The sequence below is a fragment of the Ailuropoda melanoleuca genome, chromosome 1 (assembly GCF_002007445.2).
Source record: "Ailuropoda melanoleuca isolate Jingjing chromosome 1, ASM200744v2, whole genome shotgun sequence".
Taxonomy (NCBI): domain Eukaryota; kingdom Metazoa; phylum Chordata; class Mammalia; order Carnivora; family Ursidae; genus Ailuropoda; species Ailuropoda melanoleuca.
In genome coordinates this window covers 70,302,508-70,326,297 of record NC_048218.1, presented here as the reverse complement: position 1 = coordinate 70,326,297, position 23,790 = coordinate 70,302,508, and the positions used below count along the sequence as shown (strand labels likewise).

Genomic DNA, 23,790 nt, shown 5'->3' with positions numbered 1-23,790 from the left:
TTACCCTGTGTGTCCCAAGACAGTGGCATGGTGCAGTGGGCCCCGCCCCTGCACATCTCTCTGGTTCACATTAGCACCATTCTGTAGGAGAAACTCGCAGGTCACCAAAGAACCCTTAGAGGAAAACAGAAAATAAAAATGTACAAAAAAAGCAAACAATAACATATTTCTATTAAAAACAGGCATTTACTCTGATAGCCTTTCTGTTTCCTTTTCCCCAAAAGAGAAAATACTCCCCAGTAAGAGCAGAAAAATGATAAATTATATTTTCTTCCCAAGAATGACTTCAATAGGGATTTAATTTGCAGTTTGAAATCCAGCAAAAGACACTACATTCATCACCAGAATTCTCTTCCAGTGAGAAAAAAAAATTGAACTTACATAATCAAAGTGATGCTCAGAAATCACTACCAGCTTTTTCTTCTACTTTCCAACCCATCTCTTAAAACAAAAAATAATGCTAAAGCTATGTTCACAACAAATTATAATTTTTTATGTTTTACAATGTATGAATCCATACCCCTAATACAGCCTGAATAAGTGGTGTTGCTTTATTTTCCTCTGAATTAGCCCAGTTCACATCTGCACCATGAGCCAAAGCCTCAGCCATTTTAGGAAGATTTTTCTCATACGAGGCCCTATAAAGCTGGAGTCCTGGGTTAAAATGCTTAGAGTCGAGAAACACAGAAGAATCTTGCCTTTCTCCCTCTGAAAAGCAAACACAAATACATCAATAAAAATGAGCAGGGCGGGCGAGAATGGGAAGGTGTCGTTTCTTAGGAACAGGAAACTTTTCTTAGTTGTGTAAGGCGAAGAGAGCTCTGTGGCTGGATAGTGGTGACAACAGCAAAAATATCAATGCCACACAACTGTCCATTTAAAAATGGTGACGATGGTAAACTGTTATGTATATCTTACCACAATTTAAAAAATAAAAATGAACTCCTACAATGTACCACAATGTAAAAGACGTAAAAGAAACCGCTAATTTAACAAAATGAACGAATGGGTGATTTTCACAAAAATATGTTATTTCCAACAGACTGATCATGCTCCAAACAAACTTCTTCTCTTATAAAGACGCCGAATGGTATGCTAGACCTTTGTGGTCCTGCCAGGATTCAATGGGAAGTTAATTACTCTGTACTAGATTAAAATTAGGTATATTCCTATAAGCCTGGATTTAAGGACTTACAAGAGCTGGTAAAAAATTCCTGAAAAATTTTACTAAATAAAGCCTCACTTTATTCCCAGGATAGTCCAATACCACCACAATTTACAGTATAAGTAATTCAAGTAATTCAAAAAAATGCTCACTACCCTGGGTATTCTGCAAGATCAAAATCATGGAAATCAAGGAGGAGAGAATATAGGAAGAAAGCACAGGTCAAAAGAAAAATATAATGCAGAGGGAGTTGCTAATCTCTTTCTCCTGATAAAACAGCCATAAAAAAAGACAGAGCAATAAGACATGGTTCATGTGGATTAAAAAGTATCCTTAGCGACTGACTAGGCACGTTTAGCACGTATCATGAGGCTTAGAAGAATGTACAGCTAGAAGAGACTTCCAAATATGAAAAGAAATAGCTGCTTTCTCATTTTACAACACCTTCTAAAAGGCTAAGCTCTTTCTTTAGAATTTATTTAATCAAGACTAAGCACAAAGCACATGCAAACAATACCCATTAACACTGAATTTCACCAAAACTCACCAGGCTCATATAAACTATTGGCAGACACTGTGGAGGGTAAAGATTCTCTTCCATCATCAGAGCTCTGCTGGATTCCACTATCATTACTTTTGACTGTTTTAAAGAAAAATCAGCTAGTGATTAAAGTTCATGCCATTCAGAAAACAATCTACCACAAGCAACAAGGTTTTAAAATGAGCTCTGATACGTCAACATGAACTTGGTTGGCCACCACCACGTTTAATACAATTTTAATCCTTTCGAACATGTAGCTTATCAAAATATGAATCAATCACAAAGCATGAAAATAGACTTATTTTCAGAGTCGCAACACATCTCATTATCCCGTAATATGGCAGGCGTGGTGAAGAGCTTAATTTATTGTATGACTGCAAGTAATGTGTAATTCTAAGACAATGGGTAACATCTAAAGAAATGGCCACACCGCACAATGACCACTGGCACAGACTTGGAATGCTCCACAAGAGTAGTACTTACTACTACGTAGTTTTGAAGAAGTATCAAAGTAGGAGAAGAGTGAATCTAGCTCATCAGGACAGAACAGAGACTCCCGCCTGGCCTCGTCGCTATTTACAGCAACCACTGGGGACATGCAAGTTAGCAAAGCACAAAGCAGGCCATAAGAAGGGAAAAGGGCAGGAAAAAACGTTACTGGGAAAAATTTAGGAGGAAAAAAATAGGAAGGATATTAGGTGGTTAATCAGATATTTAGGGCTTGTTGCCATGATAGATTTATAATTCCCATCTCCCCTTGCATTTCAAGCAGTTTTATTCTTTAGAATATACACATTACCAAGAAATGTGAATTACCAAGACATTATTTAACTGTTTTAAAGCCACAGAAATCCAATTGTTCCTTAGAATATGTAGAAGGAAACAGGTCTTGAGCATTTAAATAATCTACAATGGCTACTGATTCAGAGATTAAGAAAGTGACTCAGTTTAAGAAAATATTTCTATACACAACAAATAAGCTATAATACCTGAACTTTGGGGAGGTACTCTGACTTGGTCACCTGGCCCAAGTTTAGAAATGCTCAGCCTCTTTTCTTCACAACTTTTGGAGACAATCCTTTTTTCCTGCTCAGGAGGTGATGATGATACAGAATATTTATCCACAAATTTTCTCTCCACATATTTTGCTTTGATATATGCCTCTTTCTCCTGTCTGGTATACATAAAAATGTCATGATGTTCTGCTTAATCTCTTAATATGGCTAATACTGAAAAGAAGCCATTACATACCAAATATTTCCCAAAAAGTCACTAAATGTATTACTAGTTAAAACTAAATTTGTGATATTATGCAACATATTTCCTTTCCACATATTTAATAAACTATGATCTCATGTTCAAATGAAATACAAGTAGCAAACTAACTGAACAATCACAAGAATTAACACGGCACTCTTATTCTCTTAATTTCTGGGCTCATTCATTTCTACACATATTCCCTTGTGCTTTTTACAAAATGGAAAACATTACCAAGAAAACTATAAAGATTTATGGAAATTAACTTTAATTTCATTTTATTCCAATAGATAGCATCAAGAGATGAATTATCACTATTGTCAGTCATAATTTTTCCTAAGACAACTACTTTAAAACAACATAGCACTACTAATTAAAGGGGAAGAAAAAAATGTCATGTTTTAAACTTTTCTGATACAATCATAAAATGCCAAGTCTGTTCTATACTTTTTCTTACTTATATCCTTTTAAAATAGCTAAATCTTTGGCTAAAATAGATATTTCAAGGTCTGAAAGAACTTGGCCACGCTTTACAAATAATCTCACTTAAGTGATATTAGTGCATCCAGCAATAACTTTAAAATAATATTGATTATACATAGGGAAGCCTGCGTGGCTCAGTCGGTTAACATCTGCCTCTGGCTCATGTCATGATCCTGGGGTCCTGGGATCCAAGCCAGTGTCAGGTTTCCTGCTCAGCGGGGAGCCTGCTTCTTCTTCTCCCTCTGCCCCCCCCACCCCGCTTGGGCATTCTCTCTCTCACCCTCGAATAAATAAATAAAAACTTTCAAAAAAAATATTGATTAAACATAAAGATTTAGTCGAACATAAAATCCCAACACAGGATTATGGCAAGTAAAATTTTAATGCTAAAAGTAAGGAATCATAAAGACTAAAAGCAACATCAACAATAAAAACTAATTATGTACCTTGAGGGCACCCTTAGCTGCTTCATTCACTGAGCCTCCATATACAGAATTGGAAGTATAATTTCAAACAGCAATTAAGTACTCTCCCCTACCAGAAGCTACCCTTTCATCTTCAATTCTTTAACATCATAATGCCATGTATAAAGTACATGATTAACAGATATATTTTTTTTTTCTTTTTTTGGGGAGAGAGAGAAAGAGCATGAGCATGGTAGGAGGCAGTAAGAGGAAGAGAATCTTAAGCAGGCTCCATGCCCAGTGCGGAGCCAGAACCAGGGCTTGATCCCTGACCCCTGAGACCATGACCTGAGCTGAAATCAAGAGTTGGACACTCAAGTGACTGAGCCACCCAGGGACCCCTTAACAGATATTTACGAACGAAGTCAAACAATGTAAAACTATTCATTCACTGTTGATAACAGAAAATTGATCCTTAGAGACGTTAATGAACAGATTATCTCTTTATAAAGGCCTGCCAATAACAGAATTGGTCTACTGTATCTGCTAAGAGCTTTTATATTCTATGTAAAGACTTTTAAGATTCTCATCTGGAGCCTACAGTTGATTACCTAATCAATAAAAAATAATTATCTAATACCTACCCAAGAAATAGCCAGCCATATTTTAACAGTCTCTTCTAAACAGTCTGTCTCAATATTACATATCAATTATAGTGAAATAAAATCATAGCTATATTCCTGCTCACCAAAAAAAAAAAAAAAAAAAAAAAAAAAAAAAAAAAGTAATACATGGAGACAACTGAAATAGTACCTCTGTCCTGGTTGTGGTTTCTTTATTCCCATTTTTTCCACTTTAGCTTCATAAACTCGATTTATAACATCATTTCCCAACTCACACATAAGCTGTTTTGGCAGGGAAAAAGAAAAATAAGCTACAAATTCCTAAAAATACTATAAAAGTCCTTAAAGCAAGTACAATGAACTCATTCCTTTTGCATATTCTGCCAATGCTCATCCCACAAAGATGTTTAAAGTTAAAACAAATTAAGACAAGGACTAAGAGCAATATCATCATTTTGTGATTAACAGAATACCTCCCCCAGAAGACTACCACTCTTCCAAGAAAGGGTTTCTCCTGACTCACCTTCCCTCAACTATGGCTAGCACAATGCTGTATGTTATTCACAATGCTTGGTAAATTAAATGAAAAAAGGCCAAACGGGATCAGTTTTAAAATGGAAGTAAACTATTTTCTCCTTATATTTTATATATATGAGTTTCAAAATATTTTGTTTAAAACTTGTGGTTGTATTTTTTAATGTACCAGACAACTGTGTTTCAACCTAATTTTAAAAATTAAATCTATGAAGTTCAAAGCTACAAAAATTGATGCCAAAAAATCAGGTCTCTACCTCTTATCCCCCACTTTCTACTCCTTTGAATTTAGAACAATAGAATCTATCTAAATAGGGCTCTACCTCAGGAGCCAACTTATCACTTTCATCCAGATGTTTACACAGTAATTCCACAAAACAAATGTTTACGTAAGTGAGAGGATTACTAGTTTATCTACAGATTGAAACAAAAATACATTAAGAATATAATTTCACACAGAAATAAATGCAGACTATACTATAATCTTTAAACTAATACATATTTTTTTACAATATGGTAAACTAAATGGTGGGAATTAAAAGGAATATATTACTAACCAATATGAGTTTTATAAATCTTACGAGAAACTGAGTTGTGGTCTAAAATGATTAATGACATTTTCATAGATATGAAGGATTCATCCTTACACAAGGCAAAAAGATGTCTTAGTTTGATGACTGCTACCCTGAGAAATGTAAATCTGCAAATGGTCCTATGCTAAAATGGCCCAATGATAACAACATGCTACCCCAATCCATTCTGGAGCATGCTAATATGTCTTATACCTTTAACAAAAATTTATATAAATATAAAAGATTAAAATTAAGGCACAGAATTGAAGGTTTTTTTGAGAAAACATAAAAATGTAGGAATGCTGTTTTCCTTAAAAGATGAAGTGACTTGCAATTAAAAGTGCTACATAAACTTAGCAATTTAAAAAACCCAATTACAAAAATACCAGATTTATCAAAACAGCCTCAGATGTGTTCTAATAAAATTTAGTTTATTGTTAGCATTGAGAAACTCAAACATCTTGTAAATCAAGATTCTAAAATCCTGATCTTTTATGTGAAAATTTGAAATATTTTTATGCAAGTATGTATTTTACCTTTAAAAGTTCAGGCTCCCAGGTGTCTAAAGTTAAAGATCGCACTTTTGAAAAATGAACTCCAAGACTCCTAAGAGGGAAAAAAAAGATCATAATAATATATAAAGCTATCGAGTCTCTCTTTGCATATTTTGCAAATTATTTCTAGTTTAATGGGACATAGTTGCTAATACAGCCCTCAACATGTATGTAAATAAGGAAAGCTCTTCTGGCTAATAATAAATAATAAAACAAAGTCCTCTAAGGCACTCCACAAACCAGAATTTTATTCACTCTACAAAAATTACAAAGATACAAATGGCAGTCACATTAAGGCAAGTAGAAATGGGCCCTATAACCAATGGGACACAATGATTTACTATGTGTATTCATCCAAAAGAAGTCTCTCACCCTGCACAGGCCTACCCACCGGTGAATCCCCGAACACTCGATACACAGGGTGATGCCCAGGTTGATGCTGGCCCAGCGTGGATCTGCCAGACCACAGTCACAACAACTGGCATTGCCAGGAATGCACTGGACTCGCTGCAGGGCACTTTCTCCTTTCAGTAATTTATCTTTTGACTCATTTCCAGAATCCAGGCTTCCTGTGGATGGAGATGATTTCTTATCCAGCTTCTAAAAGAATTAAGAATTATTTGTTTAAAAAAAAAAAAAGATTGCAATACTATGCTACACATTACCTGCTCCAAACAAAAGCTTCCAATCAATAAACTGAAGGCTTATTATGGGCCTAAGCCAGGCACTGTTCTAGGCATTACAGATTCAAGGATAAAAAGATGTAGGTTCCTCCATCAACTGGCATTTAGTCTTGTCAGAAGAAGTAAACATTGGAAGATACATATATATTTATGTAAATAAGTATTTACATTTACATTTCATATAAATATATGTATATAAAAATAAATGACACAATGAACGCACGTACAAAATATGAGGGTGAGGTGAAAGGAAACGCTTATTAGCATGCAAGATCAAAGACAGATGGAATAAACATGAGACTATTAAGACTCAAGGATAAAATTAATATTATTTTATACCAAGTTTTTCTGAAGTATTCAATGAACTGCAAGTTGTTTTGAATACTGCAGTGAAAAACTGGACTCGGTATGCTTTTTACAAAAGAATAAATCAATTACATAATTATAATTATATTCCCAGCAAGGGAAGGAAGAGACTGAGGAGGGAGAACAAAGCACTAGTGTGAGGTGCTGGAGCCTGAGGAGGGGCAGCAGGCAGCAAAGAAGGATGTTGGTTACATATAGGGGGACTGATTAGATAAGTAAACATGTTAAAAATAAAAGGGAGCCATTTATTTATATGGAAAGGGAGAGAATTAGAACAAACCCTGTTGTGTGTGCTTACAACTGGAGATACAAGAGGCACACTAATGGTTTTCAGTATGAACCGATATATAAAGAAATATAGCTGTAAACATGTCTACGCGTATATACATAGATTCTTTTATCTTGGTTTCTAAAAGCCATTCACCAGCAAAAGGAACTAGGGCTCTTTGGAGAAACTGCTGATTTTAGCACTGGTGCAGAGAAAGTGCAAGATGAACCTGGAACATCTCATCATGCTAGAAAGGATGGCCTCAGATTGATGGGAGCATGTCAAAAGGATACTGAAGCCAGGGTTCCACTGGCCAAATTTGGGTCAATTTTTTTAAAGAATTTATTTATTTAAGAGATAGAGAGCAGAGTAAGAGAGAGAGCACACGAGCATGGGGGGAGAGGCAGAGGGAGAAGCAGACTCCCTGCTGAGCAAGGAGCCCAAAGCGGTACTCAATCCCAGGACCCTGAGATCATGACCTGAGCCACCCAGGAGCCCAAACTTGCCCACTTAACTGAGCCACCCAGGAGCCCAAACTTGGGTCAATTTGAAGAGCAAAACAAATAATGATAGTAATGGATTATAACACATTGAAAAAAATAGTGGCCTATACTGACATAATTAAATAACATTTAAAGCCTGATGAGGAACACAATATTCACATAGTCTCAAAGTACCTCCCTTACCAAATACTTACTACCTACAAAGGGAATATTATAATACAGAAGTCGAGCCAACACCACCTTAATCAAGTGATCAAAGTTAACATCACCAATAACGGGACAAATCAAAGTTATGTGCCACTTGAGTATGCACTGAGAACACAGCATCATTTACATAATATACCTGCCAAAGCCGCATAACCTTGCGAGTAAACATCAAACTCACACTGAAGGACATTTTTACAAAATGACTCATTTGTTATCTTCAAAACTATCAAGGTCAAGAAGATCAAAGTAAGACTGAGGGACTATTCCTGAGGGAAGGAAACTGAAAAGCCGTGACAACTAATGTTACCTCTGCTTCTGGACTGGATCTTTCCGCTATAAAGAACATTACTGGGACAATTGTTAAACTAAAAGATGTTTGGGAACTAAACTGTAGCCATGTATCAATGCTCATTTCCTGATTATGATGGCAGTACCGTGGTTTTATTAAGAGAAATGTCCTAGGGTATGGGAAGTAACACTAAAATAATGGATGACAGGGCATCATGTTAGAAACTTACTCTGAAATAGTTGGGGGGGAGTTATTTGTACAATACTTGGAACCTGTCTATAAGTTTAAAACTATTTCAAAATTTTTTAAAAATCTGTTTTACTAGAACATGTTCAATAATGTGAATTACCTCATAAGCAATTATCAGATAGGAAAAAGATGTCAATATAATACAGAAATCTTGTTGGCTCATTCCCAGTTTACAGAAACTAATATTTTTGCACCAAATTAGAGAAGCTGAAAGCAAAGTACACTACACAGCAGAACCTGGGCTTGCCACCTCCAGGAACAAAGGAATAAACATGACACCCATCCCTTCCATTCTTTTTGGTTCATTTCGCCCATGTGCTTGGACTCAAAAGTGTGTGTTGCATTCATTCTCTCTGACCTTTATGTGTTTTGCCTTTGTCACCATAACTGAGTAGCCTCAACCCTACTGTACCCTTCTTCCATTATGCTATCTTCATCAATTTTTAAAGTTAAGTCCTATCATACTGTAGTATTCATTTATTACGAATTTAACTATTCTAGTATTTTTACTGAGATTCTAAAGTTCCTGCAAGTATTCTAGCTAAAAAATTACACAGATTTTTTAAGACAGCCCTATCCCTTTTTTTCCTATAACTCCTATTACTTCTAGTGTATGATTTTTCATAACAGGTATTTCAGCAATGCCACCAGGTTCTTCACTAAAATGAATTTTGTTCCCTCACAAAACTTTGCTAAAAAACAGGAAAAAAATATTAAAAGGCATTATCCTGAGCCTTTACTGGACAAAGCTGTAATAATCTGCACATCAAAAAAAAAAAAAAAAACTAACGTTGAACGTCTTCTCATGTGTCTGTTGGCCATCTATCTGTATGTCTTCTTCGGAAAAATGTCTAGTCAGGTCCTCTGCCCATTTTTAATCAGATTATTTGTGGGGGGTTTTGATATTGAGTTGTATAAGTTCTTTATATTTTTTAGACCTTAACCCTTTATTGGATATATCATTTACATGTACCTTCTCCCATTCAGTAGGTTGCCTTTCTATTTTATTGATGGTTTCCTTCACTGTGCAAAAGCTTTTTATTTCTATATAGTCCCAGTAGTTTCTGCTTCTTTTTCCCTTGCCTTAGGAGAAATATCTAGAAAAATGTTGTTATGGCCAATGTCAAAGATATTGTTGCTTATGTTCTCTTTTAGGAATTTTATGATTTCAGGTCTCACATGTAGGTCTTTAATCCATTTTGAGTTTATGTGTATTTATTTATTATGTGTATTTATGTGTATGGTGTTAGAAAGTGGTCCAGTTTTCCCAGTGCCATTTATTGAAGACATTGCCTTTTCCCCATTGTAAATCTTGCCTCCTTTGTCATAGATTAACTGACCATATAAGTGTAGGTTTACCTCTGGGCTTGTATTCTGTTCCACTGATGTATGTGTCTATTTTTGTGCCAGTACCATACAGTTTTGTAGTATATCTTGAAATCTGGAATTGTGATACCTCCAGCTTTGTTCTTCTTTCACAGGATTATTTTGGCTATTCAGGATTTTTTATGGTTCCATACAAATTTTAGCTTTATTTGTTCTAGTTCCATGAAAAATGCGATTGGCATTTTGACAGGGATTATACTAAATCTGTAGATTGTTTTGGGTATTATGAACATTTTAACGATATTAATTCTTCTGATCCATGGGCATGAAATATCTTTCCACTTGTTTGTGTTCTCTTCAATTTCTTTCATCAGTATTTTATAGCTTTCAGAGTACAGGTCTTTTTTTTTTTTTTAAGATTTTATTTATTTATTTGAGAGAGAGAGACAGCCAGCGAGAGAGGGAACACAAGCAGGGGGAATGGGAGAGGAAGAAGCAGGCTCCCAGAGGAGGAGCCTAATGTGGGGCTTGATCCCAGAACTCCGGGATTACACCCTGAGCCAAAGGCAGACGCTTAACGACTGAGCCACCCAGGCGCCCCAAGAGTACAGGTCTTTTACCTTCTTGGTTAAGTTTATCCCTGGGCATTTTATTCTTTTTGGTGCAATTGTAAATGGAACTATTTTCTTACTTTCTTTTTCTGCTACTTCATTGTTAGTATATAGAAATGCAACCAATTTCTGGGTATTAACTTTGTATCCTCCAACTTTACTGAATTCATCTATTACTTCTAATAGTTTTTTGGTGACATCTTTAGGACTTTCTATGTATAGTATCACATCATTTGCAAAGAGTGATAGTTTAACTTCTTCCTTACCAATATGGATGCCTCATCAAGGAAATGCAAATCAAAACCACAATGAGGTATCACCTTACACCTGTCAGAATGGCTAAAATAAAAAAGACAAGAAATAACAACTGTTGGTGAGGAAGTGGAGAAAAAAGAACACTTGTACATGGTTGGTGAGAATGTAAATTAGTGTAGCCACTGTGAAAAACAGTATGGAGGTTCCTCAAAAAATTAAAAATAGAAATACTATATGATCTAATAATTCCACTACTGGATATTTACCCCAAAGAAAATGGAAACATTAATTCAAAAAGATAGATGCAGCCCTATGTTTACTGCAGCATTATTTACAACAGCGAAAATATTGAATCAACCCAAGGATCCATCAACAGATGAATGGACAAACACACCTGCGCGCGCACACACACATACACACACACGCACACACACACACATACACACACACGCGCACACACACACACACACGGGAATATTATGCAGCCACAAAAACGGATGAGATCTTACCATTTGTGACAACATGGATGGACCCAAAGGGTATTATGCTAACTGAAATAAGTCAGACAAAGAAAGACAAATACCATATGATTTCACATATATATGGAATCTAAAAAACAAAATAAATGAATAAAAAAACAAACAAAAAGCAGAAACAGACCTATAAATAGAGAACAAACTGATGGTTGCCAGAGAGGAGGGGGGTGCAGGGATGGGCAAAATGGGTCAAGGGGAGAGGGAGATAAAGGCTTCCAGTTATGGAATGACTAAGTCACAGGGATAAAAGGTACAGCACAGGTAATACAGTCAATGGTATTGGAGTAACACTGTATGGTGACTATGGTGAGCACAGGATAATGGATAGAGGTGCTGAATCACTGTGTTCTATACCTGAAACTAATATAACATTGTGTGCCAACTATACTCAATTTTGTAAAAAGGAGTAATTAGTGTGATTAATTGAGGCCCTATTGTACCTACAAAAATCCATGAGTTTATAACAATACCCTAAAAAATTAGATATCTGTCTCCCCTAAGGTAGCTAATAAGATAACCAAATGTGGTAATTAAAAGCAAAAAAATCAAGCATTTTGTTACAGTAACTAAATAGCTCCAGCTGATAAACAAAAGCTATATTTAACATAAGAATTCAAGTTAATCAATATAGATGGGATGACAGATTTAGAAAATTATCATGAAATCAGAAATTCATCTGTAAAACCATTAGATGAATGGTTGGAGGGGGAGTAGATCTTATGGGATCAAAGTAACACAAAATAGACTTATACAAAATAACAAAGTAGACTGGGAAAAAGGGAGGAAATGTAACTTTACAGTGGAGGAGTCAAATTGTCATCTTTCTAATCCAATGTGTGTACTGCATCTTCACAGAGAAGCCTGACAGCATTAGCAATGAATGACTGGATAACCAGGTATTTTGTGTCTCCCGTTGGAACGTGAAGTATACATATCACCTATGATGTAACTGTATTAGCTGAAATTCTATAGAACAACTAACCTTATCTCTTCAGTAAGTTACTGTCATGAAAAAAAGGCCTTGTTCTAGACTGAAAGACTTGAGGGACATAACACCAGATGCAATGCCCAGTCACAGATAAGATGCTACTTTGTAAACAGGTTGCAGAAAACATTTGGAGGAGAACTGGGAACATCTGAATATAGACTGGGTAATAGATGATATTAAGAATTACTATTAGGCATGAAATGAGATAATGACTGTAATCTACTTTAGAAAGCTTTTGTATTTTTTGTTTTGTTTTTTTTTTTTCAGTACAAAAACTGACATTTACCCACAAAAATAGGAGGAACAGAAAAGCAAATAACAGCAACAAAATTTTGAAAGCTGGAAGATAGATGGATGAATAGTAACTGAGCAGACCAAGGCCAAATCTTATGACGGTAGTAAGTAAAAATCTGAGTTCATAAATTTACATTACACGATACTCAAAGGGCTCAAGGATTTCTATCAGTTAACCATGGTAATGGGAATCAAAGTGGGACAAATGACTGTGTAAGGAGCAGGTAGATCCCAAGGTGCCTTCCCCAACTCCATGCCATTTTGGGAGTGCTCCCACACATAAACACAGATCCTTAGAATTCTATTTTATTCTCTGAGGAAGTAAAACAAAGTCTCTGGATGGGATTTACCTGAAAAGTGGAAGGCAGAAGATTAAATGAACATATACACACTGAATACTGAGACCCCTAGCAACTCGTTCCAGCAGCCCCTCACCCCTCTGCAGGAGACTGATGAGACTTCTCTGGGAGATCATACCAGCTGAAAAGATTCCAAAGATCCTAACTCTCTGGTTGTTCCTCAACAAATGGTCCAGACTTCAGAGAGGCTCATAGTCAACAAAGTCCTAACTATGTTCTTAGAGTGTCCAAAGAGGTTTTTAGTCCTTAACTTGTAATCAGAACAGATCACCAGATAGCCAGGAAAAACCTCTGACAGAATAGTTCTCAACATTGCCTGATATATGGAAATCACCTAGGAAGCTTTTCAAAATATTGACGCCTGGATCCCAACTCCATTTTATTACTCTGGGGCGGGACCTATGTATTGGGATTTTTTTTAAATCCCTGTGTTATCATCACAGGCAGCCAAGTTTAAAAACCGTAGCTCTAACACTGTATCCATGAAGAAAGAACAGGTTTACATGTATAAACATAAAGAAAGAAAAAGAAAAGAAAGAAAAGAAAAGAAAGAAAAAGAAAGAAAAGAAAAGAAAAGAGAAAAGAAAGAAAAGAAAAGAAAAGAAAAGAAAAGAAAAGAAAAGAAAAGAAAAGAAAAGAAAAGAAAAGAAAAGAAAAGAGAAAAACTCCTGGAAATGTAATATGTGCTAACAGAACTGAAGTATTCAACAGAAGGTGTTGGAGATTAACTGAGAAAATCTCCGAGAAAGTAGAGCAAAAACACACACAAAATCAGAAAATCATAAAATCAGTCCAGAAATTTCAGAAAAAGAAAACAGGAAAATTGGAGAGAAGCAATACAAAAAAGATCAGTAATAAGAAACATTCCAACAGCAATGCTGGAAGGAAACGAAACAATGCTGTTAAAATTCTTAAGAATAATTATTTCAACCTAAAAACTCCACACCCAACCAAACCATCAAACAAATCTGAGGATAAAATAAAGACATTTTCAAACATGCACAGACTCACAAATGCCTCATTTTCAGGAAGTTACTAGAGGAATTGTTAAGTTCCATTTCTCAAAACTTACTAATGGCCTGCTGAAACGTCTGTAAAATCACTAGGAAGCCAAAGCCAGACTATGACCCAAAACTCCACGTTCAGCTTATCTCACCCAAGGAGACTTCAACCCAGAGACAGTTTGAGCTTTCCTTTTTTGATTTTTACTAATTACTAGTCTTTTATTTTTTTACTAATTTTTATTAATAAGAATAATAAAATATTTGGGGAAAAATACTTATGTTAGAATACCTTATGTCAATCTAGGACATATATTCAAATACTGAATTAAACATATATTAAAATGATAAAGTAAAGAGAAATAAAGAAATTGAATCTAGATTTTAAGAGTAAAACCTCTTTCAATTACAAAATTCAGCATCCATAAAAAATGTTAGAATCATACAATGTTGCAAATAAAATTAAAACTTCTGGCAATGTATCATTGCCAGAATCAATGTATCATATTACAATATTATTTACTAACCTCTGATTCATCCCCCTTCTCTCTATAAGCAGTAGCAATACTGGTCTGGACAGCCTTAATCCATGCCTGGCGCAGCTTTTCAGAATCTGCCTGAAGCATACAACTTCTAAAAGGAAATAACATTGTTTTCTCAGACACTAAGTTAACCACCCCCAAATAAAAATAAGGTTTACTCTATTTAATAATTTTCTAACAAAAAGTAATTTCTTTTGAAAGGTTTTATTTCATGTATCTTTAGGACAGAGTATGTTCATGAAGAAATCAATAGAAATGAAATAAATTGCCTATTAGAAAAAATCACAAATCCCTGAACATTAAAAAAAAAAAAACTTTAAATTTACCAAATATAACATTAATTTTTTCTCTTGGGTAGAAATATGAAATGATAATTATCAAAGAAATTGATCTCATATGTCAGTTCATCATCAAGACAGCTAAAAACTTTTCATATGGCCACATAAATAACCTTTACGGAATTTAAAGAAAATGATACTGGGCAGAAGTTACATAAATATCTCACTGTAATACCTGTAATCATTAATTATTAAAATTTACTTTAAAAGCACTTTTTACCCTCTCTACCATAATCACAAGTAAAACACAAATGTTACTCTACTCTGAAAAGTTCTTTAAAATAAACAATAGGAACTTAAAAGCAACTCTCATTCTTTAGAACCACTTACTTTGTTGGAGAGACTACCTCAAAGCAGAAACGTCGTTCTATGTCTTCACAGTGTTTCACTGTGCAGAGTCTTAGATCTTCCACTACGACAGTGGGGTTGTCCTACAAAAAGGAAACAAAACTCCCATGTTCATCAATTTAGTTTTTTTTTTGTTTTTTGTTTTTTTAAAGATTTTTATTTGACAGTGAGAGAGACAGCAAGAGAGGGAACACAAGCAAGGGGAGTGGGAGAGGGAGAAGGAGGTATCCCGCTGAGCAGGGCGCCCGATGCGGGGCTCGATCCCAGGACCCTGGGATCATGACCTGAGCCAAAGGCAGACGCTTACGACTGAGCCACCTAGACACCCCATCAACTTAGTTTTTAAATACTACTACCAATACCAATAACAACATACTTCAAAATATTACTTGGAATAAATGGCCTAATTTTAAAGATTTATATTTATCTTACTTAGGATTAGTCCTATATAGATATAACTAATAAAGATAACTGTGTCCTGTTCATAATTTTATCTGTCTCATAAAATTGCTGTACAAGGATTAAATGGAAGTATATGTAAAGAGCTTAGTCTAACACTTGGTAATTAATTAATAGGTGCTCAATAAATGTTAGTTTCCTACTAACTTTAATTTTCTTCCATTTTCTTTCATATTACTCTCCTGGTCCCCCCACACACACAATAAAAGCTACTTTCCTCTAAAAAAGAAGACTTTAATAGTCAAGTCTGAAGTAACTGGAAAAAAATAAGCAGCTTATATATTCTTCTTTAAATACCTAAGAAAATGAGAAAGCTTCTATCATTTTTCTAGTACTTAACAAAAATATAAACTCAAAACCAAGTTTATCAGAGCAGAAGAAACCATGAACTGAGTCTGAACAAAGGACTTGTGTACAATAAGCCTGCTAGCACAGAACCAAGCAAATAAAACTTCAGACTGTGTATCTCAAGAGTAAACTGAGTATTTAAAATGGACAGTTGAGGGGCACCTGGGTGGCTCAGTGGGTTAAGCGTCTGCCTTCAGCTCGGCTCAGATCCTCATCGGGCTTCCCTGCTCAGCGGAGAGCCTGCTTCTCCCTCTCCTCCTAACTCCTGCTCGCTCTCACTATCTCTGTCACTATCTTTGTCTGCCTCTCTCTCCCAAATAAATAAAATCTTTTAAAAAAAATAAAAAAAATAAATGTACAGTTGAATACATCATTCACAAAGACTAACTACGTAAAAATCAATTCATCTATTATTAATTAAGGGTTTTTTTTTCCCTAATTATTTTTAACATTCTCAACTGCCATGTAATTTCAGTATGCCTTTCCAATAAATAAAAATTCCTCTACCTTAAAATAAGGTTCAGGAAAAGAAATCTATAAAAACAACATTAACAAGTTTGGAGGCTTCTATTTACATACTTCAAGCTTATATTTTAATGTCATATTTCACATTTCCCTATTATCACCTTTGGCCATAAGGTGATGGTTCCTAAAAGGCACCCCTTCCTTCAGCCTCAAAATAGTACTATGGAATGGTAGTACTGTTCCTGTCACACAGCTGGTCAAAGAAAATGAAGAAATGAAAGTAATAATCCTGGGACATAGAAACACCTGTCTCAAAACTAGGATTCAAAATCACTCTGCTTTTAAGGATCAAAAGCTGATACTTTCCACTTTTGAGTCCTCTTATACATGCCTAAACATAAAACTAATAAACAATTATTTTGCATACATGAATATTTAAAGACTTCAGTGCTTTATCAAGATGAACAGAGAACTGATATGGGGGACTCACTGGGTTTTCACTTAATTAACAAAAACACCTACCTTAAACTTTTTCTGGTAAACCAACTGATTGTTCTGTATTGAAAACCAGCGTCTAAATAAATAAAAACAGATTAAGTTTTCATAAACATTAATTTATGTCAGTTGTTAGAAATGAAGTATTTGGGAAAGCACTAGAAAATCAGTTGATAGTAATTATGCTTTGAGAAGTGCATTGTTTTGTTTTGTTTTATAGACTGATGTCAATGAGATAACTATTGAAAGTAAAGAACAAGTTTTAAAACCACCGACCAGGAAAATAAAAGTACTGTATTTTGATTCATTTAATGTCAGAAATTTATATCCTAACAACAGCTGTTATCCTTTACACTATCACCAAATAACTGTTACAAAGTAAAAATTTAGTTTTTTGAGGTTACTCAAAAGTAACTAAAAATCCTTCCCCCAAAATAATTGCTTCTATTATGAAGTAGAAATAAACTTAGTTGTAAAAAGACTATCCATTTGTATACAGCAAAACACTGAAATAAATGGTGCTTTGTCTACAACCTTTCTGCAGCTAATTCAGCAAGCATTTGATTTGTCAAGAAAAACAGGAAATTAAATCATTTTAGAACTGATATCAAACAAGAGATAATCGCCAATTCACTTGACCTCGCTTTAATAGAAAATACTCCTAAGCAGAATAAAAGTTATTACTAAAAATGATGCACCTGTTTATATTGTTCTGCTTGTTCTTATAAATTATTAGACAAACAATTGCAATCTTTTTTAGAAGAAAAAGCTAAGCTATGTATGGCATATTTACTAATTCTAATTTATTAAAACAGTAAAAGAACCTAAAGATTTACAAAAAAACAAAAAAAACAAAAAAAAACCACAGCCAAAAGCCATTCATAAAAGGAAGCAAAAATTCTCATCAAGCATGAAAGGTAAAATTATTTGAGTCATTATTTTAAAATTAGTTTCACGTGAGATGATTTCTATTGTAAATATTAGTTATTAATCTATTAGCAGATAGAGATTCTACCTTTTCATTGATACTAATACAAAGCACTAGAAAATGTATTTAGATATATTTAGAATATCTATTTTAAAAAATTAAGTTAATTCTCTGAAGCTGTGAAAATGATTAGATGCTTTTCTATTTTTAAGCTAGACAGACTGTTAGGTTTTCTTGCTACTTAAAAAGGTATCACCTTTACCATTAAAATAAGAGATTTGTTAAATAAGCATCTAGATAAATCCAAGTGACTTGCCTCTGATGCAAATCACCAAGAGGCAGGCTAGAAAAGGAAGAACTTCTGGGTTTCTTTGCTTTGGGACACGTAGTTAGTTAGAAATGTTAAAGGAAATACCTATAAACAAACAAAATGGTGCAGCCCTGACACATGGGATGACATGCAATGGAAACAATCTCTGATATTAAATAAAGTGGTTCTTTTTTAATCATATGAAGTAGGGTAAACTATACTAATAACAACTCTTAAGTTTTATAGTATAGTGATTCTATGAAAAACTATAGTTTTACCGCACAACAGAAAAACACCCATATAACCATGTAAACTTTTCATGCTTCTGAGGTCTTTAAAAAATAAATTTCTATTGAACTGCTGCATCTTAGGATAACAGCCTCTAAAAATAACAAAACATTGCATAAAAACTTTTTTTTGTCAGAGAGCATTTCCTCTGATTATTTGATTATTAACTTTAGAGATCGTATTTATTTCTGAAACTCAGTTCCCCTGCCATCTATCTGCTTCTGAGTGACTCTCTCAAATCATCATTTTTTTGTACACTCAAGGAAGACACTATAAATTCATCTTAATTTTGACAACATTTCCTAAGGAACAAAATCATAATGTATCCTACATAGAAAAAAAATTTTCAATTACTAGGATCTGTATATTGTATGACACTGTCTCCCCTCATCTGCCATTAAAAAAAAAAAAAAGAGCCAACTACACTCATTTACATTGATCAAAACTTTAATCAGGTAAAATGGAATATAATTTTTAAATTGCTAGAATTTTAAAATTTAAATAGGATAAGCCCAGCTATTATTAACATTTCTAATAAAAGGAAAAATGAGACAGTTCACAGCCTATGATGTATAGAATAAGATAATATTTCAAGCTCAGGCTACCTGCAGTTTGGGGCTACTTTAAAAGAGAATTCAATGGGGCACCTGATTGGCTCAGGGGAGCCAGAGAAGCAGGAGAGTGCGGCTCTTCATCTTGGGGTCATCAATTCAAGTCCCACATTAGGTGTAGAGATTACTTAAATAAACTTTAAAAAACAATTTTTCAAGATAATTAAATAATAAAAAAGACAAACTTTAGAAATCACTGAGCTGACAACTACACTATATTCTACAAAATTCAGAAACTGACCACCAAGCCACAATATAAGACTGTTTTTTAAAAAGCAAAATGTCTTGGCTCATTAAGAAAAATAATACACCACTTTATATCTTTCCCAAAGTGCAATTGCTCAATAAAGATTTTAGACCAAAATACTAAATTCATAAACAATTAGATATTATTGATATTTAAATACCTATGAGAGCTTTCAGATAACAAAACATGGGGGGGTAAAGGAAAAAATTTATAAAAAAATAAATCGAGTGTCTTTTACCATGTTTAATCATTAGTCCTAGAACTGCACTTGAAACCAAGAATAAGATATAAAAGTCAACTTTCTAAACCTGTAGAAGATTTCTCACTAATACTATAAAAATGATAGATTTATGCACATATTCATGTATGTGCCAAAAGGTAAACATTAAACAAAATTAAAAGCTTCAGCACGTATGCTACTATCTTTCAAATTCAATTTAATTTTTCCCAAGAAAAAAGATCAAAATGTTAAAACAAAAAGCCTCTAGGAATTGACAATTTTTATTTCCAATAAAACTAATATGATTATTACCAAAGGCGTTAATTCCTAGTTACTGTTTAAAATTCTGAAAAGTGTTTACTGGCTTATTTTCCTTAAAAAAAAAAAAAAGATACAAAGGCATTCATATTACTCATGTATATCTTTGGGTAACTATAAATATATCAAATGTTCTTTTCATTTTCAATTAAAACAAACTGAGGCAATTGGTAATGAAAAGATAATTCCATTCCTCAAATGAAATGTGTATATTTTTTTCCCAATTTAAAACATGAGACATTATATCCATTGCAAGTAATCCAACTGAAATGCAGGTTAATTATGAGCTTTCTCGTGCCAAAGAGGAAATTGGAGTAAGGCAGTAATGAGGGGAAGGAAGCCATTTGGTACCTGATATGATCGGGCTTTTTCCTGTCATGTGAAAAAATGGGGCAGGATTAAAACATAAAGGAAAGGTGGTAAAAGAATGAAAACGCAAATGTGCAAAATAAGCAAAGGACTAGCATGATATGAAAATAAAGCAAGAATTAAAGAAACAAGCTTAAGCTCAAACCTAACCAAATAGTCAAAAATATCTGTTGCATTTTCTTCTCAAATTTATACATGTATGCATTTACACAAGTCTAACTCTTAGGCATCTGAAATGCTAATATTTCAGAAGTATTCAAAAATTTTCTTCAATTATTATGGTATAAAAAGATCTGGTAGGACTTAGCACACTTGGGCATACCTCTACTATTATTTTTCTGCCTCTATGGTGATAGCTATAAAATATAGTACTTCTCATCTTAATAAGTTGCTCCTAAAAAGTAAGGAAATAACCACTATAGATATATCTTCATAAACCTGAAACAAATGAAAAATTTTCATATGGAAAGTAGGATCACTAATTAAGAATTTCAAAGATTATAAATTATTAGGCAAATAAACCTACCTCCCACCTGCTCTCTCCCTTTTCATCAATGACAGCAGACACTCAAAGGCCACCCATAAGTAGAGTATCCTTAATCTATGCATACACTTATTTTAAAACAAAAAGCCAATAAAAATAAAATTTATATCTGTGCTAGCAGCATATATAATACTTTATGAAACTGTATAATACATCTAATGCTTTTAGTTATATGTTCTAGTTCAACAGACTGACCGTAGCATGTAATAATTCAGTTTCTTTATTCATTTTACCAGCTTATTACTAATAATCTTAGTATTTAATTATTTTCCTTGTTCATTCATCTTTTCTGAATTTATCACAAAAAGCAAAAGAGATATATAGATACTAATAATCCATCTGGCATTGATTTGAGCCTAAGGTGAAGCTGACACATTGAGAAAATGGCCTGATAAGGAAAGATAATTTTGGTAGATCTCACATGTTTTCAGAAAAAAATATGTATTATAGACATATAAAAATCCTGAGACACTACAAACTGAAAATCTGAAACCGAAAGACAAATTCAACAATTCACACAAGACATAAAGTGTCTCAGTCCTTACACTCTTTCAATGACAAAGTATTATCTCTTCCGTTAAATTTCAAATTAGAGAATGATGCTTAGATTTTATGAAGCACAGGGAAAGGTTTTTAAACTACCTGGGAATTCCTAGTCAAATTCACATTTCCCTCAGGAAGTAAGTCTTTTTTAAAAGTTGGCTTAAATGTGTGATGGGGATTAAGGAGGGCACTTGTCATGAGCCCCAGGTGTTGTATGTAAGTGTAGCATCACTAAATTCTACACCTTAAACTAATACTACACTGTATATTAATTGGAATTGAAATAAAAACAAATAAATAAATGTTGGCTTTGAAAATATTACATGCCACTATTCCATAAAACTATAGATAATGGCAAATTTGTCATCATATGATTGGTAACTTATAGCGACTACAAGAAAAAGTGTTCCCTAAAACTAATCTACGGACAGTCTAAAGAAGATACTTGAACAGTAGGCAGAAAAATCTTTATGCTTGAAAAGCTGGAATCCCAGATTTTTAAAATTGAGATACAAATATCACAAACATAGTCTGTTATTTGAAGTCTAATCGAATATATGAAATCGAGCTGGATAGAGAACTAATTAGAGAAGGAGGGCAGACTCTACAGTCATATACAGGTAAAGGGAAGGTATCTGCAATTATTTCCCAAGATTAGATTGTATAAACTTCGTATAAGAAATTTAAGATACATTCCAAATTTTTAAATTGAAAAGCAGAAAAAAATTCTAAATAACATCTAATAAATTTTTCATCTCCCTTTCACTGTCACTGACCCATAACCTAGAAAATATCTAAAACTTTTGTATAAGGTTTTGACTTTTGTTTTCTGTGAAAATATTTATATGCTATATTCCTTAGAACCCTGCTTTTTACTGGTATTTTCATGAAAACACTCTTTTAAAGGCATATGAAAATGAAATAATCTGCTATCCGTAATTTTCCTAATAATGTAAATAGACTAGGAAGTTTAATAGTTCTTAAGCTATTTTTAAAATATTTGACATATTATGTTGTATCAAAACACAAATTTATATGGAATTTCCATAGCAAGTTAAAAAAAAAAAAATGACAGGTTTTAGGCCTTGGTCTTGTCACAGACCAGCTGTGTGACCTCCAAAGAGCAACATCTCTCTGCACCTTCATTTCTTTTACTAAAAATTAGGGTGTTGAAATAGGATCCATGATTCTAATCAATAACTGTCATCCCACTACAATTAGATGGCATCTCCTTTAAAAAGCAGTCTCATTTCCAAAGGCATTGTCTTTTCCACTTTACAAATGGAAAGTAACAGGGGTGCCTGGGTGGCTCAGTCAGTTACGCGTCTGTCTTCAGCTCAGGTCACAATCCCAGGGTCCTGGGATCGAGCCCCACATCGGGCTCCCTGCTCAGCAGAGAGCCTGCTTCTTGCTCTCCCTTTGTTTCACCCCCTGCTTGTGTGAACTCGATCCCTCTCTCTCTCTCTCTCTCTCCCTGTGTCAAACAAATAAATAAAATCTTTAAAAAAAAAAAAAAAAAGGAAGGTAACATGTCTATAACTGAGAATTCAATCATTACTCCCTACTTGCTTTTAGTTACATTTTATTATCTATGCCAATCAATAGAATTCATGAAACAAATAATAAAAAATGAAAGGTCCATGCTTAAATCAGAATTTATTTTCTCCTATTGCCCTAAATGGCAATGCAATTTTCCACTAACACTTACTGTGCTTCGTTTTGAAGTCTGAGATCATTTCTCATTGGAGTAGTCCATGGAAGATCATTTCACTTCTTCTTAACATAATGGTATAGTTTCTATGGATTTATTGTATTTTCACTGTGTTAAACTTTAAGTAGGTTGTTTTGAAATCTGAAGGTTAAAATTCAATTCTAACATTACCCCATGAAACTGTACTGGTTGAGAAATCTTTATTTATTATAAAAATGTGACACGCTATTTTTTTTAATTTTAATTTCCTATTCTGGCTACGGAAATTTGCCAGGAAAAACTTAAAAGATTATTGTCTTTATTTAAACAGCTTAGAAAACAGAATTTTAATTTTTCATTTTCACTTTACAATAGTCTTTAACAATAGTTAAAGACACTATTTCTACCCAGACCACGTTGGTTGGTCCTTCTGTATTCATACATTATTTTAGAAGTTCTACATAATTCAAAGAAGCTTAATATCAAATATAATCACTTTCCAGTTTATATTCATCCTCAGGTAAAGAAAAATTATTTCAAATAAAAAACACCTCACAGATTTAAATATCTGGCAATATCAAATGCTAGGAAAATGCTCAATAAATCACTGACATTTGAAAATACCAAGGAATGCTTTCTCCAAATAACCTCATCACCAA

General features: G+C 33.9%; 1 protein-coding gene across 9 annotated transcripts in view; it reads right to left on the bottom strand.

The window, feature by feature from the left end:
- ACAP2 (ArfGAP with coiled-coil, ankyrin repeat and PH domains 2) overlaps window positions 1–23,790 on the bottom strand; it is a 139,010-nt gene that overhangs the window by 14,351 nt on the left and 100,869 nt on the right. For 5 of the 9 annotated variants that reach the window (XM_034660748.1, XM_034660734.1, XM_034660737.1 and 2 more), the window contains 11 exons: window positions 20,337–20,357; window positions 17,091–17,142; window positions 15,279–15,379; window positions 14,596–14,701; window positions 6,525–6,733; window positions 6,116–6,185; window positions 4,664–4,755; window positions 2,696–2,880; window positions 1,713–1,805; window positions 521–708; window positions 5–114 (listed from right to left, as the gene is read on the bottom strand). In XM_034660748.1, coding sequence (XP_034516639.1) covers window positions 5–114; window positions 521–708; window positions 1,713–1,805; window positions 2,696–2,880; window positions 4,664–4,755; window positions 6,116–6,185; window positions 6,525–6,733; window positions 14,596–14,701; window positions 15,279–15,379; window positions 17,091–17,142; window positions 20,337–20,357 — 1,227 coding nt within the window. The remainder of the gene's footprint in view (window positions 1–4; window positions 115–520; window positions 709–1,712; window positions 1,806–2,695; window positions 2,881–4,663; window positions 4,756–6,115; window positions 6,186–6,524; window positions 6,734–14,595; window positions 14,702–15,278; window positions 15,380–17,090; window positions 17,143–20,336; window positions 20,358–23,790) is intronic. The other 4 variants (XM_011227730.3, XM_011227727.3, XM_034660766.1 and 1 more) reach the window with 2 other exon arrangements.